Source organism: Vanellus vanellus (assembly GCF_965231255.1).
Source record: "Vanellus vanellus genome assembly, chromosome: 1".
NCBI lineage: Eukaryota > Metazoa > Chordata > Aves > Charadriiformes > Charadriidae > Vanellus > Vanellus vanellus.
Window position 1 is genome coordinate 129,038,224 of NC_138905.1, and position 22,759 is coordinate 129,060,982.

The 22,759-nt window shown below is 38.7% G+C and overlaps 1 protein-coding gene across 2 annotated transcripts in view; it reads left to right on the forward strand.

Annotated features, from left to right (window-relative positions):
• Nucleotides 1–22,759, forward strand: part of DMD (dystrophin) — a gene marked incomplete at both ends in the record, with an annotated part of 1,177,430 nt that overhangs the window by 202,412 nt on the left and 952,259 nt on the right. For both annotated transcript variants that reach the window (XM_082480534.1, XM_082480533.1), the window contains one exon: nt 22,126–22,218. In XM_082480534.1, coding sequence (XP_082336660.1) covers nt 22,126–22,218 — 93 coding nt within the window. The remainder of the gene's footprint in view (nt 1–22,125; nt 22,219–22,759) is intronic.

Genomic DNA, 22,759 nt, shown 5'->3' on the forward strand with positions numbered 1-22,759 from the left:
TGTGTAAAAGTGGTGAGTTTGCTTTCTTCCGAAACACTTTGATATTGCCAATTAGTAGCTGTGAGGAAGTTTGTCTTCAAGAGGCCTTGGCACAAACAGTTGGAATTTATAATTATATTCTTCAAAGCCTCATAATAGGTAATACTAATTTGTTATAACTCATACAGTGAATGAAACAAACCTCTTTCATAGCCTCCTTCTCTCTGAATGGTTGTTGAGTAGAACGGATATTCAGATACTATATTTGAGGCAATTTCAGGGTGGGAGAGATTGCGTAAGCAACTTAGGGTTTTCTCTTTTTATAATTTTCAGCTACTTATACTTCAGGTTTTAAGATCCTGCTGGCCAGGAGGAGGTTTAGCACAGTGGTTTACTGGACAGTAAAAGACTTTCCAATGATTATGCAAAAGTGCATATTTATAATTTCTGAGAGTTTGGAAGTACAGATTTGGGAATACTCAGATTCCAAGATGTCATTTTCTTGTTACACAGTTTAGTAAGCTAAGCTTATGATTTTTATTTAGTTTTTTTTTTAAAAAAAAAGGATTATGTTCTTAGATCACATGCATTTAGAAATTTTGGCTCCATTAAGCATAAGAACTGTAGGATGTAAAAATGATATAGTATGGTATGTTATTGGAGATTTAGCAGTGAATCTTTAATTTCAATTGTTTGCCTATTTGAAAACTGATGGTTAAAAACCTCAAAATAAGATATATTTTTTAAAAAACTTGTTTTGCTTGGAAAAGCTGTTGATAAATTAGAATACAATGTGATTATGTTAGAAGTTCTGACAGGGTAGACGCTTGTCAAAGTCAGTGTAGTATTCTTTCATATGAGGAAAGGCTGAGGCACTTGGGTCTCTTTAGTCTAGAGAAAAGAAGAATGAGGGAGGATCTTATTAATGCTTTCAAATACTTAAAGGGAGGGTGCCAGGTAGATGAGAACAGTCTTTTTTCAGTGGTGCCCAGTGCTAGAACAAGAGGTAACGGGCACAGACTTGAACATGGAAAGTCCCATCTAAACATGAGGAGGAACTTCTTTACTTTGAGGGTGATAGAGCCCTGGAACAGGCTGCCCAGAGAGGTTGTGGAGTCTCCCACTCTGGAGACATTCAAAACCCGCCTGGACGCTGTCTTGTGCAACCTGTTGTAGGTGACCCTGCTCTAGATGACCTCCAGAGGCCCCTTCCAACCCTGACCATTCTGTGATTCTGTGATTCTGTAATTTTGCTGGTGCCCTGGATTACGCGTATTGAAAAAAAACACATATGGTCCCTAAATGTGAAGTCTTAGAGGGTAATTTGAAGGACATGGAAGTAAGGTATGTCATACCAAAACCAGGCCAGGCCTCATAGCTAAAAAACTATGGACAGCTGCAGGTTTAGTTTACAAATATAGAAAAATCTTTTACAAAAGGTTATTGAGCTGAGTATCCCGTCTCTAGCAGTGTCCAAAAGCAGAAGATTCAGGAAAAATATATCAGCAGAGCAAACATATAATGAATTGTTTTTTCCCATAACCTTGCAGTTTCCAACAGTTGCAACTCAGGGACTTTCTGATCCACCAATGGCTTTTGGGGCTTTTAGAGAACATCTCTTCCGTGAGCCTGCTTATCAGTCCTTAAATTCAGGTCAGCTTTAGCATCTGCAGCCTTCTGTTGGCAAAGGCTTCCACAGCTTTGCTAAATACTGGGTGAAGAACTGCTTCCTTCTGCTTATGCTGCAGCTGCCACCTACTAGCTTCATCCCAGGCCTCCCCTCACTCCTTTTAGTGGATAATGCAATGTGCCATTAAACACCGTTCACTCATGGCATCGCTTATGACTGCACAGATCTTTTAAAAATACTGCAGCCCTGAACTACTTACTTCTTCTCTTGTAGGAGGGTGACTGACCAGCTCCTTGTTCTACTGGTTCAGTCTTTGTATCTCACTTTGAAGCCCATAAAATGGCAGAGTGATATATTCATCTGTCCGTGCCAGTTGCCTTTCTTTGTGTGTGGGATTCTGCTGTCATTAGAGGTATTTTGGTGCAAAGCGTGGTCAATCCACAAAAGAATGATTTGATTTATGACAAAATAGGAATCTGTTTCAATTATTCATTACTTTAGTTCACTGTTTTGTAGCTTGGAGGCAGACTGATGCTACACATACAGGAGAAGTAATACTAAAAATGTTTTAAAACTACTTCTGGTGCTAAATAAGATTTGTTCTTTGAGTTTGTTAGAATAGTTCTTACATAAAATGTGAAACCAGGGGGTTCATATGCATCTCTATATTTAGAATTGTCTTAGGAGTTCTCAGGCATGTTTATCCCCCCTTCTTAGCCTCACTTTATATAATTGCCCTGGAATAATTGTTTTCTTCTGCTAACTTACTTTAGTATGTCCGTATCAATAATTTATCCACGTAAACTTTTGAAGGTTATTTGTAGACTGACATTTAGCATGTAGGAAGACCTTTGGCTTACTTCTATCATCATAAATCTGAAATATTCCAGCCCCAAGATCTGGGCTTTTAACAATTATTCAGGTGAAACTTGAACTTTAATACAATTTTTATTTAAATATTTCTTTGCTGTATAATGCATTAACTGTCTTGCTCCAAGAAATGTGCTCCCACAAAGTGGGAGTTAGGAACCGGATTTATTTTATAAGCAGCATGCAGCACTTAAAATAATTCTGTCAAAAAAGCTCATAGAATCATGGAATAGTTACAATTAGAAGGGACCTCTGGAGCTTGGTACAGGGTCAAATTAGATCCGGTTGTTAGTGCTTTGTCCACTCAAGTCTTGAATATCTCCAGGAATCCCTGCACAAGACTAAATTTGCATTCCTCAAGACCAGCACTGTAGTTCTTTTAATTGTCCTGTTTGTTTTTCTCAGGATCTTCTGATCACTTTTGCAGGAGCTGCAACTGACCTTCACATTCCTGACACGCCCCTTATTCCCCAAGACTCTGGTTTAAACACAGTTACTACCTTAACCTATCTCACGAGATTTGCATGCTGTGTTACAGAACAGTAATTCTGTTCTTTTATGGTGCTAAGTTATCCACTTTCCACTTTGAGTGAAATGAGCCTTAGCATGCTTTCTGTGTGGATGTGAAACCCCATGGACATTAAAGAGGTCTTGAGATTATACTTAGCTGTGTAGAGAAAGATAGCCTAAGAGTTTGGAGCACTATGTACTCTCATAGCCGTCCACACAGAAGGATACCCACCATTATTTTTTAGCCGAGGCGGCACATACGGAACATTCCATCTTGAAAACTGTGAGCTTTGATCACAAATGTTATAGTCCTTTTAAGGAGGACTTAATGTTAATTAAGTAGATCCTAATGTTAATTAAGGTAGATCGTTGCAGAATATTTGGTTCCCATGCATTTAAATGTATGTTTTAAATGATTTGCAGTCAGCTCAAAATAAGTTACTTTTTACTACAGCTTTCAAGACACAGTTTTTCTAAAATGTCAGTGAACCAAGAAACGTAGGATACAGAGCAGGTTTTTGAATGAATTCCAAGCCATTAGTCAAAATAACTCTTAAATTTTAAAAGGCACACTTGATTACCAATACCTTTTCAATTTATTATACATTAATTTGAGCTGATTAAAAGTACATAAACATGATTTTAAAACAGGAAATGATTGTGTTTCTGCTGAAACATTTTTTTATGTCATGTCATTTTTCTCTCAATTATTGCATTTAAGATAATTTTTATGCAGTCTAGAAATTAATTCTGATTTGTTGTTAGACAAATTTGTATTGTTTTGAGTATAACTGAAAAATACTGAGTATGGAGTCTATTTTAAAATTTCTGTTCAGGTTTTCACAAAATTTATTTAGAACGGCAGCATGTGGAAGTTCAGTGAAGTGAGGACGTTTAAGACTTAATGAGTTTTGTCCACATTTCTCCCATTTGTCAGTTTGGTAGAATAACAAAAGGATGTTTGTATGATTTAAAATTATTTTCAGACTGTGTAGCCTGATGAAAGTTTCATCTTGGACTCTCGTAGCAGAACTTCCTCTAGGATGAGATTTGCGTTCAGGTTGTTCCAGTGGTATAGAATCATAGAATAGTTAGTGTTGGAAGGGACCTTTAAAGGTCATCTTGTCCAATCCCCCTGCAATGAGCAGGGACATCTTCAACCAGATCAGGTTGCTCAGAGCCCCATCCAACCTGACCTTGAATGTTTCCAGGGATGAGCCATCTACCACCTCTCTGGGCAACTTGTTCCAGTGTTCCACCACCCTTATCATAAAAATGTCTTCCTTATGTCTAGTATAAGTCTACCTTCTTTTACTGTAAAACCATTACCCCTTGTCCTATCACTACATGCCCTATTAAAAAGTCTGTCCCCATGTAGAAGAGCTTTAAAGTGGAAGTGCCACAATGCTCAACAAATTTATGAAAACTGCTGTAAATACTTCAGAATCTGCACAAAATTTGATTCCATCCCAGGAAAAATGAAAACCTGAAGGTGATATGTCCCCAGATTCACAATGTTTGGTGTTCTTTTGGGCTTAAATCATTTAGTAGGAGCAAAGGAGCTAAATTTTCTATAACTTGTATGAAAAGTTTCCTAGCTTTGAGCGTAACAGCAAAGTTGGGAAACAGTAATGAACTCCAGCAAAACAGTTGCTTATTTTTTAAATGTCTCTGCATAAAGGCTCATTGTATTCCTCATTGATTTAACACTGTGACACTAAACAAAACCGGCATTACTCATACATTTTTTACATTTTTTTGTTTAAATTCCAGCATTCAAAGAATAAGTCGTGTCAGGCAGTTGCCTGAGCAAGCCTACACTCTACAGTAAATAACACTTTTTAATTAGTGCTGATGTGGATTGGAGACTGAATATCTGATTAACATGCATAGCAGCAGTTGAGGTTAAACTTCATGTTGTGGTTTAGGCCAAATCGGCTACTGGGGACCTGGGGGACCCGGGGGACCCCAGATGGGACCTACAGATGCTCCCCTCTACCCCTCTTCAAAGAGAGAGGCAGAGGAGGGAGAAAGAGATTTATGAGTTTAGAAGGAACTAAACTACTTTAATGAAATATTAATAATAGGAAATCATGAAAATAAAAGGAAATCATGAAATATATAAAAAACCATATCAAGCTCCCAGGATGACAATCACGACACCGGCTGGCACTGGGGCAGTCCCAGGCTGGACTCAGTGACAGACGGGAACTGGATTCCGGATCTGCATTCAGGATCGGGATCACAGGCAGACGAACAGACAGAGTTCTCCTCAGACGTCGGCCATTGAAGAAATAGGGGTGACCCTTTGATCCCTCATCTTTTATACTGAGCATGAGGCAGATGGGATGGAATACCCTGTTGGCCAGGGAACAGCCCTGGAACAGGCTGCCCAGAGAGGTTGTGGAGTCTCCCACTCTGGAGACATTCAAAACCCACCTGGATGCCGTCCTGTGCAACCTGCTGTAGGTGACCCTGCTCTGGCAGGGGGGTTGGACTAGATGACCTCCAGAGGCCCCTTCCAACCCTGACCATTCTGTGATTCTGTGATTCTGTGTCCATACACGGTCCATATATTGTGCTGACATTTGCATAGGCACTTCCCAAAGGCCCAGTAATTCTGTGAAGAGTGTGCTGAGTCAGGCATGATGTCCCCTTTTGCGTTAATTCTAGCAGAAATGTTGTGTAGCCTTGCAGGCTCTTCAGGTCTAGCTGTTGGAAACGTCACCCAGGCAAGCCAAAGAGGGTGCCCATGCTACAGAGGTGCATCTTTGTGTACCCAGGGCAGCTGAGGTTTGGGGACTTCCATGGCTCAAACTTTGGTATCAACCCTGGTGATACTGGTTGTGTAGCCAGATTACAGTGGCAGGGTAGTGCCACTGGGTCATGTTACCTGGAATCCTTCTAAAAAAGATGCAACTTCTGTGTTGCTTTTTTTTTTTCTAAGATTCCTTCATTTCAAAGCACAGATTCCTTTTCTTTCAGTAAATTGTTGGACTGAACTGTTGAAAGGAAAAATAGAATTGTACCATGTCTTTTCTCTTACACTGCCTTCATTTATGCATTCTGGGATATCTTTGGGAATACTCTTTTCTCAGTTTCAGAAATTGATGCTAATTTTGACAGATGGTAAGATCTGCAGTACATATGTGGTACTCCAGTAGGCTGTCTTCTTTTACTTTTGCCTTCTGGAGTTCCTTCAGCTGTTACTGGTTATTCCTGTTCATTGGGAAAACCATGACACTAATGTGTTGCAATTATTGTTGGATTTATGGACCCCTGTAAGAGGAGTATACTGGGGGACCAAGACACCAGGCAAATTCACAATTTCAGAAAGCATTTATTTGTTCTCAACTACTGGGCAATCAAGAGGTTTATAAGTAAGAATCAAGCACTGATCAACTCCATTAGTCAAGCCTTAGGTATATGATACAATGACTTTTATGCTGCATTGTTAGCCCTGAAGGCTGCAGATTGTAGTCTCTGAGACTGAACTGGCTGGGCTCAACAGCACTTCACTTCAGGAAGCCAATATAATTTTCCCCAATCTCCATTGCATACCTCTGGTGTTTATATATGGTTTTCCATGGGTCAAACCCCATCTGGTCCAGAGGATTATTTCCTCTTGTCACATGTGAGAACCAATCTGTTCTAGTTTGTTCAGATGGTTGGTACCTCTTGGATGATGTTTTTTTCTGCTGTCTTCAGGCTGCTGTTACATATTTGTAGACTGGTTGCTGGTCATCTGTTTCCTTTGTTTAGTTTCAGGCTGGGTGCTACTATTTTCGCTGTACTATTTTTATAAGAGTGCCAAGCAAACAATTTAGATTAGAATTAAACCTTACATTATCAGTACAAAATATATATTTTTTAAAGTATTTAAATGATGGGCACAATAGGTGGTATAATCCAACAAAAAAGATACACAGATTTCAGAAGCCATTCATAAACTATTACTTAAGAAATGCAAGTAAAATGCAAGTTTAAGTCTCTTACTATTTCTTTCTTATTCACTGTACTAAAGTCAATTTTTAATAATTGGGTTTAAGAGATTCAGCTCATATTGTTATTTGTATTAACTATAAACAGGGATCCAGATTCACAAATGCAAGTAGGTAGATAAAATCCTTTGGAATCTGGTTCATTTATTGCCAGACATTACAGAAGCAGCATATCCCAATCATTTTCACTGTTATCATCATTATTTGTGATGATTTGAGGTACATATGCACGGTACCCCCTGGTAGCCAAAACACTGCAACTTGTTATGTTAAACATAACAAATATGTTAAACATTTTTGCCGACAATAATGTGAAGAACTGTAATATTGATAAAAATATCAATTCAATATCTAGTCAAAATGTCTTCTAATATTGTAAGCAGTTATAATTTCATTTCATTTATTTTCCATATGAAGGATTATGTGTAGTTTGATGAACTATGGACAGTGAGAAGGAAAAATGGAAAATTTACATTCTTTTCAATGTAAGAAAACGATATAGTCTATGTTACTTGCATAAATTACATTATTTACAATAGCAGCACTTCAAGAGAAAAATAATGTAAACAGAAGAAAAAAATAAAACTTCTTTTTTCTTTTTTTTTTCTTCCCCACCTCTTGAGCATACCTGATCACGATATTGGTACCCATATGGGGGACTAAAAATTGAGGTTTTAGAGAGTGTTACAGTCATGAGCACATATTATCAGGTTGTCGTGGTGAAACCCAATTGTAACATGCTTCTGGCCATCTATAAAGTCTGAAAATTGACCTCATCAATGAGGTTGGGTAAAAAGTAGAATGGTTGTGAAGTGAGGAGGAGTAGACTGGTTTGTCCTGTAGTAAGGGAATGGCAGTCACAGACAGTGGGGATACTGCAGCCTCAAGTAATGTTGATGTCCCACTTACGGCTCATGCTATGGAACCTGTTATTGACAGGCTAGCAGACTGCCATATACCTACATTTGAATTTGTCGAAAGAAATAGAAGTTGTCTTTGAATGTCCTCATTTCCTGCTGTTTCACTCTGTCTTATATGTTCTGCTCTTCCCTTTCAAATACTGTCCTCTTGCTGCTTTTTCTTTCTACCTTTTAGTTAGCCATGTAGTTTCTATGGGAGGATTTTCAGTCTCTGTAATATTATGCTTGTATTCTCCAGATAGGAAAAAAGTGGAAGAACACATTTTAAACTCCTATCTGAGCTCAAGCAGAGCAGGTATACTTGCTCTCTGAAGTGTGCTGTTTAAATTAATATCCCACTTACTGCAAACAAGCTTGTTGGGAATAAGTAGAGTGGGTGTAGAGGAACTGCCAGAAGAGTTCTTAGTTGCAACACGCATGCAGTAAACCTTCCTGCTCAGCTGGTCTTCAAGAGAGGACAGCAAGAACAAGCATTGTCCCTCTGGCACCTGCGTTAATGGAGTAACTTCCATTCTGAGTAAATAAATACTGGCCTTTCCTTTTCACCAAATGAAAATGATCACCAGCCAGCTCAGATGTGGTTGCATTGATTTTACCATTTCTACAGCTTTAAATGGCAATATTGAAAGCAAGTATATACTTGATTTAACCATTCTATGTAGCAAGATGACAGGGAGTGACTATGTGCATGTGTCAGTGTCGTGGTTTGGCCTCAGCCAGCAACAGAGAACCACGCAGCCGCTTGCTCGACTCCCACAGCCGTGGGAAAAAAATCAGCAGAAAAGGGCAAAACTCGTGGGTTGAAATATTATAATTTAACAGAACAGACAAAGGGGAAAAAGAAAGAAAAGAAAGAAAGAAAAACAATAACACCGGTAAAGGAATACAAGAACGCGATTACATTTGCCTAAATGTTTGTGACCCTTTAGAAAGGAGGATGAGTCATCCATTTGTATGTCAGTACTAACAGTTTGGTTGAGTCAATAAAAATATGTTTGGAAAAATATGTTTGAAAGCAGTGCTACCTCAGATGCACTAAGAGTTTGGTTTGGATTCAGCTGCCAAAATATGTTTGTCTTTGAGGTTGACTTCTCACTGGCAAAGATTGAATACAAAATTTCATTACTTCTTTCTTTTCTGTATGATACCTCTCTTCCCTTTCAGAATTCCTTTGTCTTCTCTGTTAAAATTAAAATAGTGGTCAGGTGTTTCCTAATCAAGAAATTTTAATGCAAGCCAAAAAAAATATGAGTTAGTGGGAAGTAGAAGCATGACAAGAAATGCCAGAACTTTTGCCTTTTGTTCTTCCACCATAGACCAAGACACATTGAGCAAACTGAATGGTTTGGTACGGTGACTTAAGTCTAGCTTACTGTCCAAGTTAGGATGCAGGAGGGTACTTTCTCTGAGTTATGTCAAATTGTTGTGTTGATCCTGATAACTGTAGACATTTTCCTGTGGTTTAACCCCAGCTGGCAGCTAGGACCACACAGCCACTCATTATCCCCCAGTGGGATGGGGAACAAAATCAGAAAAGTGAGAAAATTTGGGGTTGAGATAAAGACTGTTTAATAGGGAAAGCAAAAGCCACGCACGCAAGCAAAGCAAAACAAGAAATTAATTCACTATTCCCTGTCAGCAGGCGGGTGTTCAGCCATCTCCAGGAAAACAGGGCTCCATCAAGTGTAACGCTTATGTGGGAAAACAAATGCCATAAATCCAAACATCCCCCCCTTCCTCCTTCTTCCCCCAGCTTTATATACTGACCATGACATCATATGGTATGGAATATCCCTTTGGTCAGTTGAGGTCAGCTGTCCTGGCTGTGTCCCCTCCCAGCTTCTTGGGTGCCCCCACCTTCCTGTTGGCAGGCCAGTATGAGAAGCTGAAAAGTCCTTGACTGCTTAGCAACAACTGAAATACAAGTGTGTTATCAACATTATTCTCATCCCAAATCCAAAACACAGCACTATACCAGCTGCTAGTAAGAAAATTAACTCTATCCCAGTCGAGACCAGGACAATTGGAAAGATGTCCAAAGCAGTAAGAACTGAAAGTTTAAGCTGCAGAAGTAGGAAAGTTAGCTTCAATGGCCAGAATTCCCTATGTGGTCAATGCTGACAAAGCCAGTTTTCAGGTAATTCAGCTGGGCATGTCACTGATCATTTGTGGTCCTAAAGGAAGACCTAACTTCACTGTGGACTGAGAAGATCCGCTCTCCTTGGTGGCATATCACAAACTAGCCCGTTCTTCAGTCCTTCAGGAAAGCTGACTTCCCAAGGGAAGTCAAAATCCATTGCAGCATGCAGTGCCACTGCTTTGCAAGCAGAGAAATGGAGCTGCCACATTATGTGAACTCTTGTGTAGAGTCAAACTGAATTTCATTCTAAAGTTTTTGTCCAAATTATGTATCACATTTGCTTCTTTCACATCTTGGACAGTGAAGAATTGATCTAGATTGTCTCTTTTTTTATGTGGGATTAGTAATACAATAGCAACACTTCATAATTAGGGAGTTTGTTCTTTTTGTTTTCTTATCGATAAAAATTGCTGGTTTTGTCTTGTTTAATTACAGTTGCACCTATTTAGAAGCTTGACTATTTGTCTGTTACAAGTAAAGACAGCTGTAGAGGTTTTTCTGTTTTATTTATTCTCAAAGATGAGACTGTGTACCTGAAGGACTTAAGAAGTAAAATACCTGAAAATTGGCTTATCATTTATAACCCTCAGATTTTCTTTGCTGCCAGGTTTAAACTCTAAACAGATGAAAAATGTGTTGCTAAACCTGTCCCTCAATAAAGGGAAAATCCAAACTCACTCAGTAAGGACATCTTTGTATGTGAGGAAACACAGTAGATGCAGTATTCTGTAGCTCATCGTGTAATTATTAAACTGTTTGTTAAGATTCAGAACATCAGTAAGCCAAAAGACAAAAATTTCAGGATCTTTCTATGTTGTCCAAGAATTTCCACTAATACTTGTGATTTTAATCAAATGTCGATGAAGACATTCCTTTTTTTTTTTCTGTTTTCTAATGACCACGTGGAAAAATAGAATCATAGAATCATCTAGGTTGGAAAGGACCTTTAAGATCGTTGAGTCCAACCATCAACCAAACACTGCCAAAACCACCACTAAACCATGTCCCTAAGTGCCACATTTACAGCTTTTAAATACCTCCAGGGATGGTGGTTTCACCACTTCCCTGGGCAGCCTGTTCCAATGTTCAATAAACCTTTCAGTGAAGAAATTTTTCCTAATTTCCATCCACCCTTGGCACAATTTGAGGCCATTGCATCTTGTCTAATTGCTTGTTACTTGGGAGAAGAGACCAACTGCCACCTCGCTACAACCTCCTTTCAGGTAGCTGTAGAGAGTGATAAGGTCAGCCCTCAGCCTCTTTTTCTCCAGGCCAAACAACCCCAGTTCCCTCAGCTGCTCCTCATACGCCTTCTGCTCTAGATCCTCCACCAGCTTCGTTGCCCTTCTCTGGACATGCTCCAGCACCTCAATGTCTTTCTTGTAGTGAGAGGCCCAAAACCGAACACAGAATTCAAGGTGCGGCCTCACCAGTGCCAAGTACAGGGGGATGATCACTTCCCTAGTCCTACTAGCCACACTATTCCTGTTGGCCTTCTTGACCACCTGGGCTCACTGCTGGCTGTTGACCAACACCCCCAATATCCTTTTCTGCCAGGCAGCTTTCCAGCCATTCCTTCCCAAGCCTGTAGCACTGCATGGGGTTGTTGTGACCCAAGTGCAGGACCCGGCACTTGGCCTTGTTGAACCTCATACCATCGGCCTCAGCCCTTCGATCCAGCCTGTCCAGATCCCTCCGTACCTCCATAGCCTTCTACCCTCAAGCAGATCTTACTTACTGAGGGTACACTCGATCCCCTCATCCAGGTTGTTATAATAATAAATATAGATAATAAAATAAACTACTTGAATAAAAAATGTTCATGGAAACAATCTGCTGTGGAACTAATGCTCCCTTAAATGAGAACTGTAGCCAGAAATGTTGCATCTGGCATCTGCTAGGTACAGTTTGTACTTCTGCACTGGAAAGTGGGCTCTTCCTTTCAAAAACCCTGCATTTTCATCTTTGCATCTCCCACTGTTTAAAAATGCCGTTATAAAACTCTACCCACTATAAACTAAAAAATACCTACACACTATAAATTAAAAAATACAAGTATTCTGGAACATGTAAATATAGTTAACATTCCATCATTAATTGAAAAGTACATTTGAGATAACACTATAAATAAAATTAGTTGTTAGTTTATGGTATTTTTCTTCCTTATATGTTTCTTTGCAGAAGTGGGAAGCATAATTATGTTCATACTTGCACAAAAGCAGCTCACTGCCATCAGTTACTAGACTGCATGAAGCTGGCTGCACTGCCAAAGAAGCGCCCCTATCCTTGACTCTGAATTCATGACTCATTCTTCAAATCTTGTAGGAACTTGAGTGTGTGTTCACTTCCATAATGTTTCTTTTGATCCCATTGCCAGTCATCCAGTCCTTAATGACCTTGAACAGCAATATACTGCAAAATAAGAAATGCTTCAGTGACATTAGCTGACTAGATTAAACTGGTGAAAAAAGATAGCTGCCAGATTTATTTTGAGTATCCCTGTAAGCTTTGTTTTTTTAAAAAAACAAAAGCAGTAGATGCCAACATTGTATGTCTACTGCTTACCAAATAGAAACTTTGTGTAATAATTACTGGGCAAATTAGCATAGAGGTATTTAGTGATCATCAGCTTAATATTTTTTGAAACCAGTTAGGTTTTGTCAAAGCTCTTACAGTTCTCTCGCCATTATTATTATTTTTCTTTTGGCTGATGGGAAAATAGGATACTTAAAAGAGAAGTGTATTTTAATGAACAAGTTGAGCTGTTGAATGGTTATGTTACCAAGTTGAGTTCCTGCTCAGGTTGGTAGTAGAACTGAAAATCTATCACAGAACACTTTGAAAGCCTAAATAAGAGGAGTGTGAATTATCTGGGTGGTCAGTGTAGCTTTCATGGTTCAAGTGAAGGGTAGAATAGTCCTCAATTCTGTTCCCATCATCTGTGAGCCTCTGGTGATTTTTTCCCTTGACCTGTGTCTCAGATAAAGCTGTGCTGGAATTGCAATAGAGGTAACCTTTCATTTAAAAATACTTTTCCATTGTTCCTGTCATGGAGGCAATAACCTGACTTGTTTCAGATTTTAAAGGGGACGTGGATGCTTATGTATGAAATATATGCACCATATATGAAACAATAAGCTTTTGATTATTTCTTTATTAACAGATATCTGACTACATTAAAACCCACTACATTCAGGTGTGGGTATCCAGAGGGGGCTATACCATCTCTGTCAGCTTAGAACTGGCCCATCAAATTTATATTTTCATTTTAACAGTTGACATGGATTATATAAATTTTTGAAATATTATATATTGTAATACTATTAAAAGACTACTGTTGATATCATGATATTTTTCCTGCTGTAATTGGAAACTGTATCAGTAGGTTTTATTTTGTTGTTCCAAACAGATCTTCAGTTTTTTAATACTATCATGCTATTACAATTAATATCTGCTCTTAATCTGATTTAATTGTTATGAAAAATAGAATACACTGAATCTGGAAAAAATAATCTGGTTAGTGATGTGATTCATTTAAAAATCTCATTTTCAAATGGGATTAAAAGATAAGATAGAATGTCTAATTAAAGTGAATTCAAGGTGTATTGAATAAACCTCGTAAGGAAATTTTATATGAAAATAGGATAGATAATTATTTTGGCTGTGTCTTTTAAGATGCCATGTGTCTTATTAATAAATAATGCTTTGCTTTCAGAGCAGAGAAAATCAACTTCATGAATTTCAGTGATCCTAAGGATGGGGAGCATTTCAACATAACTTTAGGAAGTTCTGTTACGCATGATAAAACTTCCAGCATTTTAATTATCGCATAATTAATCTTACAGTAGAATTCAACAAAGGAAAGGTAAATTAGAAGACTCTACAAAGAAAATATCCTTTTACAAGAACTAAACAAGTGCCAGGAGGATCTGGTGTCATTACATGAATGTCAGGGTCTGGATGGGAAACCAGCTCCTACGCTGGGAGTATGTGTCCTGTCCCACAAACATGAACTGCCTTCAGATAATTGGTAAGACCTGCCCCGAGATCTCTCTTTAAGGGTAGAGTTGGACATTCTGGGTCTGCTGCAAAGCATTGTGACAGCTACCTTGTTGAAATGCACAGTAATATTTGATTCACTGCCTGTGAGAAGAGTGTGGCATCTTTAGAGAAGGGTTTCACACCTTCCTCTCAGTTGGTCAGGAGTAATTATTTTTAAAATACTGGTGCTCATCAGTTACTCCTCTGTGTAATTCCTTGAAAGCTGAAGTTCGACTGCAAAAAAAGGTGCCTACCAAAAAGGCTGGGAAACAGTTTGGAGTTCCGACAGTAGAGAGGCAAAGCATGTGTTGCAGTGTTTGACTTACAGCTGGCTGGCGTAGAGTTTCACCTGCAGCAGAATGGATGCCTCTGTGTTTGAACAGGAGGAAAAGATGAAGGGAGAAAGGATGGCTTGTGCAGCTGAAGTTATTGCTCAGTGCTTCCCATAGGTCAGTAAAGCTATGGCCTAATTAAACTATGCCCAGTGCATCTTTCTTCTCTCATGACTGGGACAATATCTTTTGCTGCTGTAATAGTAATACAGCATCAATGAAAGAAAATGTCAGTCACTTTCATGAAACTTCCCAGCAGAACTGAAGAAACCATAAATGAGGATGTCAGGGAGAGAAATTCAACCTTTAATATATTTAGCAGAGCAAGAGCAAGTATTAATAATCCCTCTTTTATTAAAACTGACTTAAAAGATCTATTGAGATTAGCTCAATGGCTTTTCTTTATTGCTTCACAGAGGGAAGCATCAAATATTTTGATGGCAAGAAAGGGCTGATTCTTAAAATCTTACTGAGGGTAACATCTGTAAGCCAACCAAGTTTTTATTTCTTTCTTACTGATGCCTATTCAGCAAGATTTCCAGATTTACAAACTGAACTTGAGACAATTACTTGAAAAAGTTATGTGAAGACTTATGAGTTATGTCCTTCTGCCTTTCTGGATTGTATCTTTTCTTTCCATGTTTTTAGTAATCAATCAGCAGCCCGAGGTCCTGGCCAAACTGCAGGGCACCTCTGGCTCTTTGTTCCACAGTTGAGGGCACAGCTAGGCTGCACTACAACTCCCTTCCAGACTCTGCAGTCTGGGTTTCATGCCACTCCTGGAGGCACAGGTCTTGTCCCAAGCTAAGGTCTCAGTTATTTACCTGTCCTGGAAGTCTGAAGGACTTCCGTGTCCACTAATTTTATTGTACAATGATTATTTGTATTTATGCCTAATACAACCTTAATTTTTCGGTCTAGTGTCATGCCTAACCTTGAATTCTCTGTCGTTACAGTGTCTTTTCACTATTAATTTATTTGGTGTCTCTCTCCATCTGCTTATACTTTTGCTTGTTAGATTTCCCAGATGAACTGATAATAATAACCCAATAATACTGTAAAATGCATAAGAAATAGTATCCAACTTGTCTTACTGTAATAATCTTCTTACAGTCTAGTCTGCCCTCAAATGAAAAGTGTAATCTAAATGCATACTTGTCTTTATAGGAAAATGAAAAGTCTGAGATTTCTTCCTCAACCAAGTTTTTGCCCTTTGTAATTTTTTTCTGAAAAAATGAGAAAAAGTATCTTTCATATGGCATTTTTATAAACCTGAAAAAAAATATGTGCATGCTATGCATGTTAAAGAACCTCAAATAATAGCTGTATTACAGTCTTCTGTAATTTGATGGAGTTGTTATTATGGACTCATTGCTTGAAATTTTGAGTGTTTATGAATCTCAGGAAATAGAAGTACATTTTCTGCCCTTTGTGCTTGTGGGAGAAAATAAGTTATGAGTTGTTCTTAATCCCCTTCCCCTCCTGTCCTTTCTCCTCCCTTCCCAATTCCTTCCCCTTCCTGTTTCCTTTCCCTTCACTCTATTTTGCCTTAGTTTAGGCTTTGCCTATGCTAACTGATTGTAAAACATAATTTCTGTTAACTTTTTTATGCTAATCAGAATTTTTGGAGCTTTGGCTCATCATTTTTGAGCACTAGGCAATAGGAGAGGCAATGTTCATGAATGGATGCCTTTGTACCTTCCCTGGAATTATTTGGTGTTCTCCTCTGTATCACTTTCACAATTACTGGCTTGCATGTAGCTCTGAACAGAGAGCTTTTCATGGAATACTGGCTTTTCATGTAATATATCCCACGATATTAACTTCTTCCATAATGTATCTGATGAATGAACTGATTTAATAGTTTACTTGTTTGATAAAATCTATTTGTTAAATTTACATAGACAGAATGAGGTCTAATATAGAGTCTTTGGAAAGAAGAACACAGGAAAGACAATGAAAGTAGACAGTAGTGAGATTAATAGGATGGAGCTTGATGTTTTAAGATTTCTAAATATATTCACACCAAAAAAATTTGCAACTACATTTATCAACACTTATTTTTCAGTCTATTTCCTGATTTTCTCTTTTCTTTCTTTTCCATCTGCTTTTGTCTTTTTAGGTAACTTTTTTGGCATAAGATCGGTTCAGTTGCTGTCTGAGTTTGGGAAATAACTAATACACTTTAGATATTATTTCAGCCTAATTAATACTGACAGCATTCTAGAATATGTACATGCATGTGCATAAGCTGACCATGGTAGTGTATGGGGTTTTTTTCCATACAAATGTATTTTGTGGATTCTCGTCAGAGCTTTCCTCAGTCCGTATTTAAGTTGGAGGGTTAATTTCATCCATGATAAAACAAGAATCTTATCTTCCCTCTGTATCACATTTTTTGGTCATTTTCTTTTAAAACAAATCCCTTGGATTTCCTTCAGGTCCCCTTATGTTATGTAAAGATCAGCAGTTGCAGCCAACAGCCATATCAGCTAAACCAAGAAAATTGTTTCTCTTTCGACCTTTCTTTAACACAAAGACAGTAGGTTAAAATAATATGTAAAACTGCCATATACTTAAATCCCTAGAGTCTTTCTAGTCATGAAGATTCTAAAAAAATCCTATCTTAGATTTTTCTTCTGTTAGTCTTACTTCTAGTAAGCAATTTCTGCTTCTTTTTTTTTTTTTAATTTCAGTTTTACAGTTATTGTCCTTTTTCCTTTATTCTGTACATTTTTTTCTCATTGTCCTTTTCATCCCTGCCTCCAGTCCCCCAAATCCCTCCATTAATTGTTGGTCTCCCTGAAATAAGCAAGTAAGCAAGAGAGAGATGATACTCTGCTGATCTACTTGACTAATGTTATCGATAGTTTGTATATTGATTAAGATCATACAATTATCTCTAGTTTCATATTGCTGCCAGTCAAACTACAGGTTGAGGAATTATTGCCACACTGATGAAAAGTCGCTTTTTGATTCAGAGGCGGTATCTGTAGCCCTTCCTCCATCCTGTACTGTCTCTTATTTCCCCCATCTCTTCCATCATTGTGTTTTTTAAGAATAAAAACTGAGTGTGAACCAACAATCCAGCATGCAACTACTTTGGGCAATTTTAAAAATTAGGTTTTGGATAAGTATGTAATATAAGGGGAATAACAAATCAACATGGAAGATTCATAAAATCATAGAATGGTTTACAGTTGGAAAAGACCTTGAAGATCATCGAGTTCCAACCTTCCATCCTGCAGAATGTTTTCATTCCTCTGTAGGGAAAGGGTGGTGGCTACAGGTCACAACCTAAAAAAAGTTTTAAACAAGGTTATTTTCAACAAGAATTTTGTAATAAAGGAGGAGGAATTTGTTTTGGCCAGCCATTGACTAGCCATGCTTGTTTTTTCATTGTTTTCAAAGCTTCATACAACTTAACAGATGCTTTTCAATGACACAAGGAATTCATTTGATGCATCTTTGAGCCCTTTGTTTCTGAAGACTTACTGCAATATCAATCCAGTGAAGACATTCAATGTATCTGAGAAGGAAGACTTAATTACCCTGTTGCCAGAAAAATAGCAACCTTCTTCAGCTTAAGGGTGATATCTGTGGCAGCAGTATAGGGTGTCTTAAGGTATTTTTAGTTGCTGATTAATGGAAAGTATACTTCTAAGACCCTAAAAATCAATGGTAACTTTTGTTTTAAGGTAATACATGTGTAATTAATATATCCTTCTGGGGTTGCTACCATGCTGTCTTTATTTTCTTTCTGAAAACTTTATCAAAAAAAACCAAAAAACAAAAAACAAACATATTATTTTGTGAAGCAGAATTTTCATCTGTCCTGGATGTGTTTCAACCAAAACTTTATGAATAGCTTGAATGCTGTAAAAAGGAAGACAGAAAGACACGCAGGCAGTTATGAATCAGAGAATGGTTTAGGTTGGAAGGGGCCTTCAAGATCATCTAGTTCCAACCCCCCTGCCATGGGCAGGGACACCTTCCACTAGACCAAGTTTCTCAAAGCCTCATACAGCCTGGCTTTGGAACACTTCCATGGATGGGGCCTCCACAACTTCCCTGGGCAATTTGTTCCAGTGCCTCACCACCCTCAAAGGGAAAAATTTCTTCCTAATGTCTATTTTAAATCTCCCCTCTTCTGGTTTGAAGCCATTCCCCCTCATCCTACCACTACATGCCCTAGTAAAAAGTCCTTCCCCAGCTCTCCTGTAGGCCCCCTTTAGGTACTGGAAGGCTGCAATAAGATCTCCCCGGGGCCTTCTAATCTCCAGGCTGAACAACCCCTATTCTCTCAGCCTGTCTTCATAGGAGAGGTGCTCCAGCCCTCTGATCATCCTCATGGTCCTTCTCTAGAACTGCTCCAACTAGTCCACGTACTTCTTATGTTGAGGGCACCAGAGCTGGATGCAACATTCCAGGTGTAGTCGAGAGTAGAGGGAGCAGAGTAGAGGGGCAGAATCACCTCCCTCAACCTGCTGGCCACTCTTCTTTTGATGCAAACCGGGATACGGTTGGCCTTCTGGGCTGCGACCACACATTGCTGGCTCATGTCAAGCTTCTCTTCAACCAACACCCCCAAGTCCTTCTCCTCAGGGCTGCTCTCAATCCATCCTCTGCCCAGCCTTTATTTGTGCATGGAATAGCCCTGGCCCACGTGCAGGATCTTGCACTTGGCCTTGTTGAACTTCATCAGGTTTGCACAGGCCCACCTCTCCAGCCTGTCCTGGTCCCTCTGGATGGCATCCCTTGCTTCAGCATGTTGGCTGCTCCACACAGCTTGGTGTCATCAGCAAACTTGATGAGGGTGCATTCCATCCCAACATCTATGTCACCAACAAAGATGTTAAACAGCACCAGTCCCGGTACTGACCCCTGAGGAACACCACTTGTCACTGCTTGTCACTTGGACATGGAGCCGTTGACCACAATCCTTTAACTACAACTATCCAACCAGTTCCTTATCCACCAAGTGGTCCATTGGTCAATTCCATGTGTCTTCAATTTAGAGACCAGGATGTCATGCGGAACAGTTTCAAATGCTTTGCACAAGTCCAGGTAGATGACATCTGTTGCTCTCCTCTTTTCCACCAATGCTGTAATGCCATCATAATAGGCCACAAAATTTCTCAGACACGATTTGCCCTTTCTTGAAGCCATGTTGGCTGTCACCAACCACCTCCTTCTTTTCCATGTGCCTTAGCAGAGTTTCCAGGAGGTTCTGCTCCATGATCTTGCCAGGCACAGAGGTGAGACAGATCAGCCTGTGGTTCCCCGGGTCTTCTTCTTTACCCTTTCTAAGTAGGGCTTATGTTTCCCCTTTTCCAGTCAGTGAGAAATTCACCGGACTGCCACAACTTCTCAAATATGAAGGATAGTGGCTTGGCAACTTCAACCACCAGTTCCTTCAGGACCCATGGATGGATCTCATCAGATCCCATGGACTTGTGCTCCTTCAGTTTCCTCAGCTGGTCTTGAACCTGGTCTTCTCCTACAGCAGGTGGTTCCTCATTCTTCCAGTCCCTGCCTTTGCTTTCTGCAACTTGGGCGATGTGGTTAGAGCCCTTCCCGGTGAAGACTGAGGCAAAGAAGTCATTGAGTATCTCAGCCTTCTCCGTGTCCCGGGTGACCAGGTCTCCCATTTCCTTCCTGAGTAGGGCCCCATTTTCCCTCATCTTCCTTTTGTCACTGATATACCTATAGAAAGCTTACTAGTTGCCCCTGGCACCCCTGGTCAGATTTAACTCTATCTGGGCTTTAGCTTTCCTAAACTGATCTATGGCTGCTCAGACAATTTCTCTATATACCTCCCAGACTACTTGCCCCGGTTTCCACCCTCTGTAGGCTTCCTTTTTCTGTTTGAGATTTTCCAAGAGCTCCTTATTCATCCACACAGACCTCCTGGCATTTTTGCCCGACTTCCTCTTTGTCGGTATGCATCACTCCTGAGCTTGGAGAAGGTGGTCCTTGAATATTAGCCAGCTTTCTTGGACTCCTCTTCCTTCCAGTTCTTTATCCCACTGTACTCCAGCAAGCAGATCCCTGAAGAGGCTAAAATCTGCTCTCCTGAAGTCCAGGGCTAGTTCTACTTTTCCCTTATGTTACAAAGAAATATAATTATATTCTATTATCAAAATGTCATTGTGCTTATATTCCCAGAGTGATTCAGTAACATTATGGTCACAACTCTTTCATAGTGTTACAGAAGGACCTATTGATCACTTCAACTTTTTAAAGAATGCTAAAATATTCCCTTAGAACTGCATAGGTCTTGTGCTTGCCCTCTGTAAAAACTACACATATTTATTGATCAAGGAAAAAAAATAGTCTAGCACTGGAAACTGTCCTTAATTCTGTCCTCTGTTTAAGAAACCTTCAGAAGGAATTGATACTTTCTGACAAAATACGTTTTTCATAAAAATCCCAGCTAGCTCTAATGAGTGTTACAGTGAGTACCAAAACAACACTGCTGACAGGAAAGCAAATGTTTTCTGTGTCATATGGATTCCCAATTCTACATTGCTCTGTGTTAAAAATGGAAGGTGTGCAATGTAGGTCAGCATAGTGTCAATTCTAGCAAATTAAAATACAGATGCTTCCTCTCAAATCAATCAAAGCATCTGTGAAATTTCACAAATTAGAAATAATGTGGACATGTGAAGCTACTTGACACTGAACAAAGTAATCACTGGGTTTTATTGTGGTTCTCAATAGCTCTCGTACATACAAAAATATGTTGAAAATGTATAGGTGCATATAAAAGTTGCACAGTGATTACACTATAAAAATTATATTTCTGTATTGTTAAAATGTAATGCATTAGTCGAAGCACCAGATCAGAAAATTGGCTTGAATTTTAGACAGAGAAAATGGTCTTTTACCACTGTCACATGGGGGAAAATCCCAAGTATTTCCTTTTGTCTTTCACTGATGCTATGGGCAAAATGTGAATTGTGTTTTAGCCACTTACAGTAATGAGGCCCTGATTCAGTATAATTCCAAGTATGTCCTATTAACATAGATATATTTCTTAGCTCCTCACTAGAATAAACCTGAAACATATCTCTGTGTAATTCCAAGTTTGTTGCTGCCACAGTAAAGAGTGCCTACTTGGCACTTAAACTCGATTTCTGTTTCTGGGTGTTTTGATTTTTTTTGTTTGTTTTTCATTTGGCAAAGTATTTTTTCCTCTTTTTCTCGTGAATTACACCTCAGTTGCCAAGTCCAGTTTGTGTTCTAGCTTCATTAATTTTTAGTTCTGGCTTAATTGTTTGAATTAATGGTGTGTGCACAAATTATAAATTATTTGATTTGTAGCAGTTTCTCACAAATGATATCAATTTTATTTATTTATTTATTTAGTATAATTTTAAGAGGCAATAAAGGATGTACTTTCCTTACCATAAGAAAACTATTTGAAATAAGGTTGGCATCAATCTCTCTTATGCAGTAGAACCTTGTTAAAAACAGATGTATAAGAACTCTATTAGTTTAGTCATGAGATATTTTCTTCCTTTACTTTGCATCACGCCTTTCATGCTTATTATTTCATTAGACAGCACGGTGTATTTACACAGGTGGAATACACTGCTCTGCAAGACAGTGGCTTTTACAGATTTCTGGTTTTATTTTAGCAATTTGATGATTTCTTTTTTTGGTGTTGGAACTAAATAAAGCCATTGTTTCATTTCAGTTTGGAAGACGCTACATTGACGATATTTTTAATGATTTTCGAGATGGACGAAGACTTCTGGAGCTCCTGGAATGCCTTACAGGCCAAAAACTTGTATGTATATATTAACATGTTTACTGTATATTGAATCTTGATGTTGTGATAGTTGTAGTAGGTGTTGTTCATTAATTTCCGCCATTGACAAGAGCCTGTGGAAACAGTATGTTTTAGGGATCTGAATATTTTTTACTTTCAGTTGAAACTGAGGAAACATTACAGCTGAGAGCTAGGCATGTATTCAAAATGAAAATGTTCTACTTTGTTGTATGCACTTATTAAGGAAGTGTGTCAAAGAGACACAAGACTGAGGCAGGGCTCATTTAGATATTTAGATTTTAGCTGGAATTCCAAAAGTATTTATCACTAGATGTTTGTGCCAAACACAAGGAATATAATTTAATGTGTAGAATTAGAATATTTTGCTAATAAATTTCATACTTACAGTTCATGCATTGAAGTTGTAGATGTCTGAAAAGAGAAAACAGCATGCTCTTATTAACCTGGAAATTCTAAAGTGACACGTCATACATCTTTTTGAATATCCTCTCTTGTGTTCCTGCTTGGACTTAGTGAGCTCGGGATCTTTCTTCGAAAC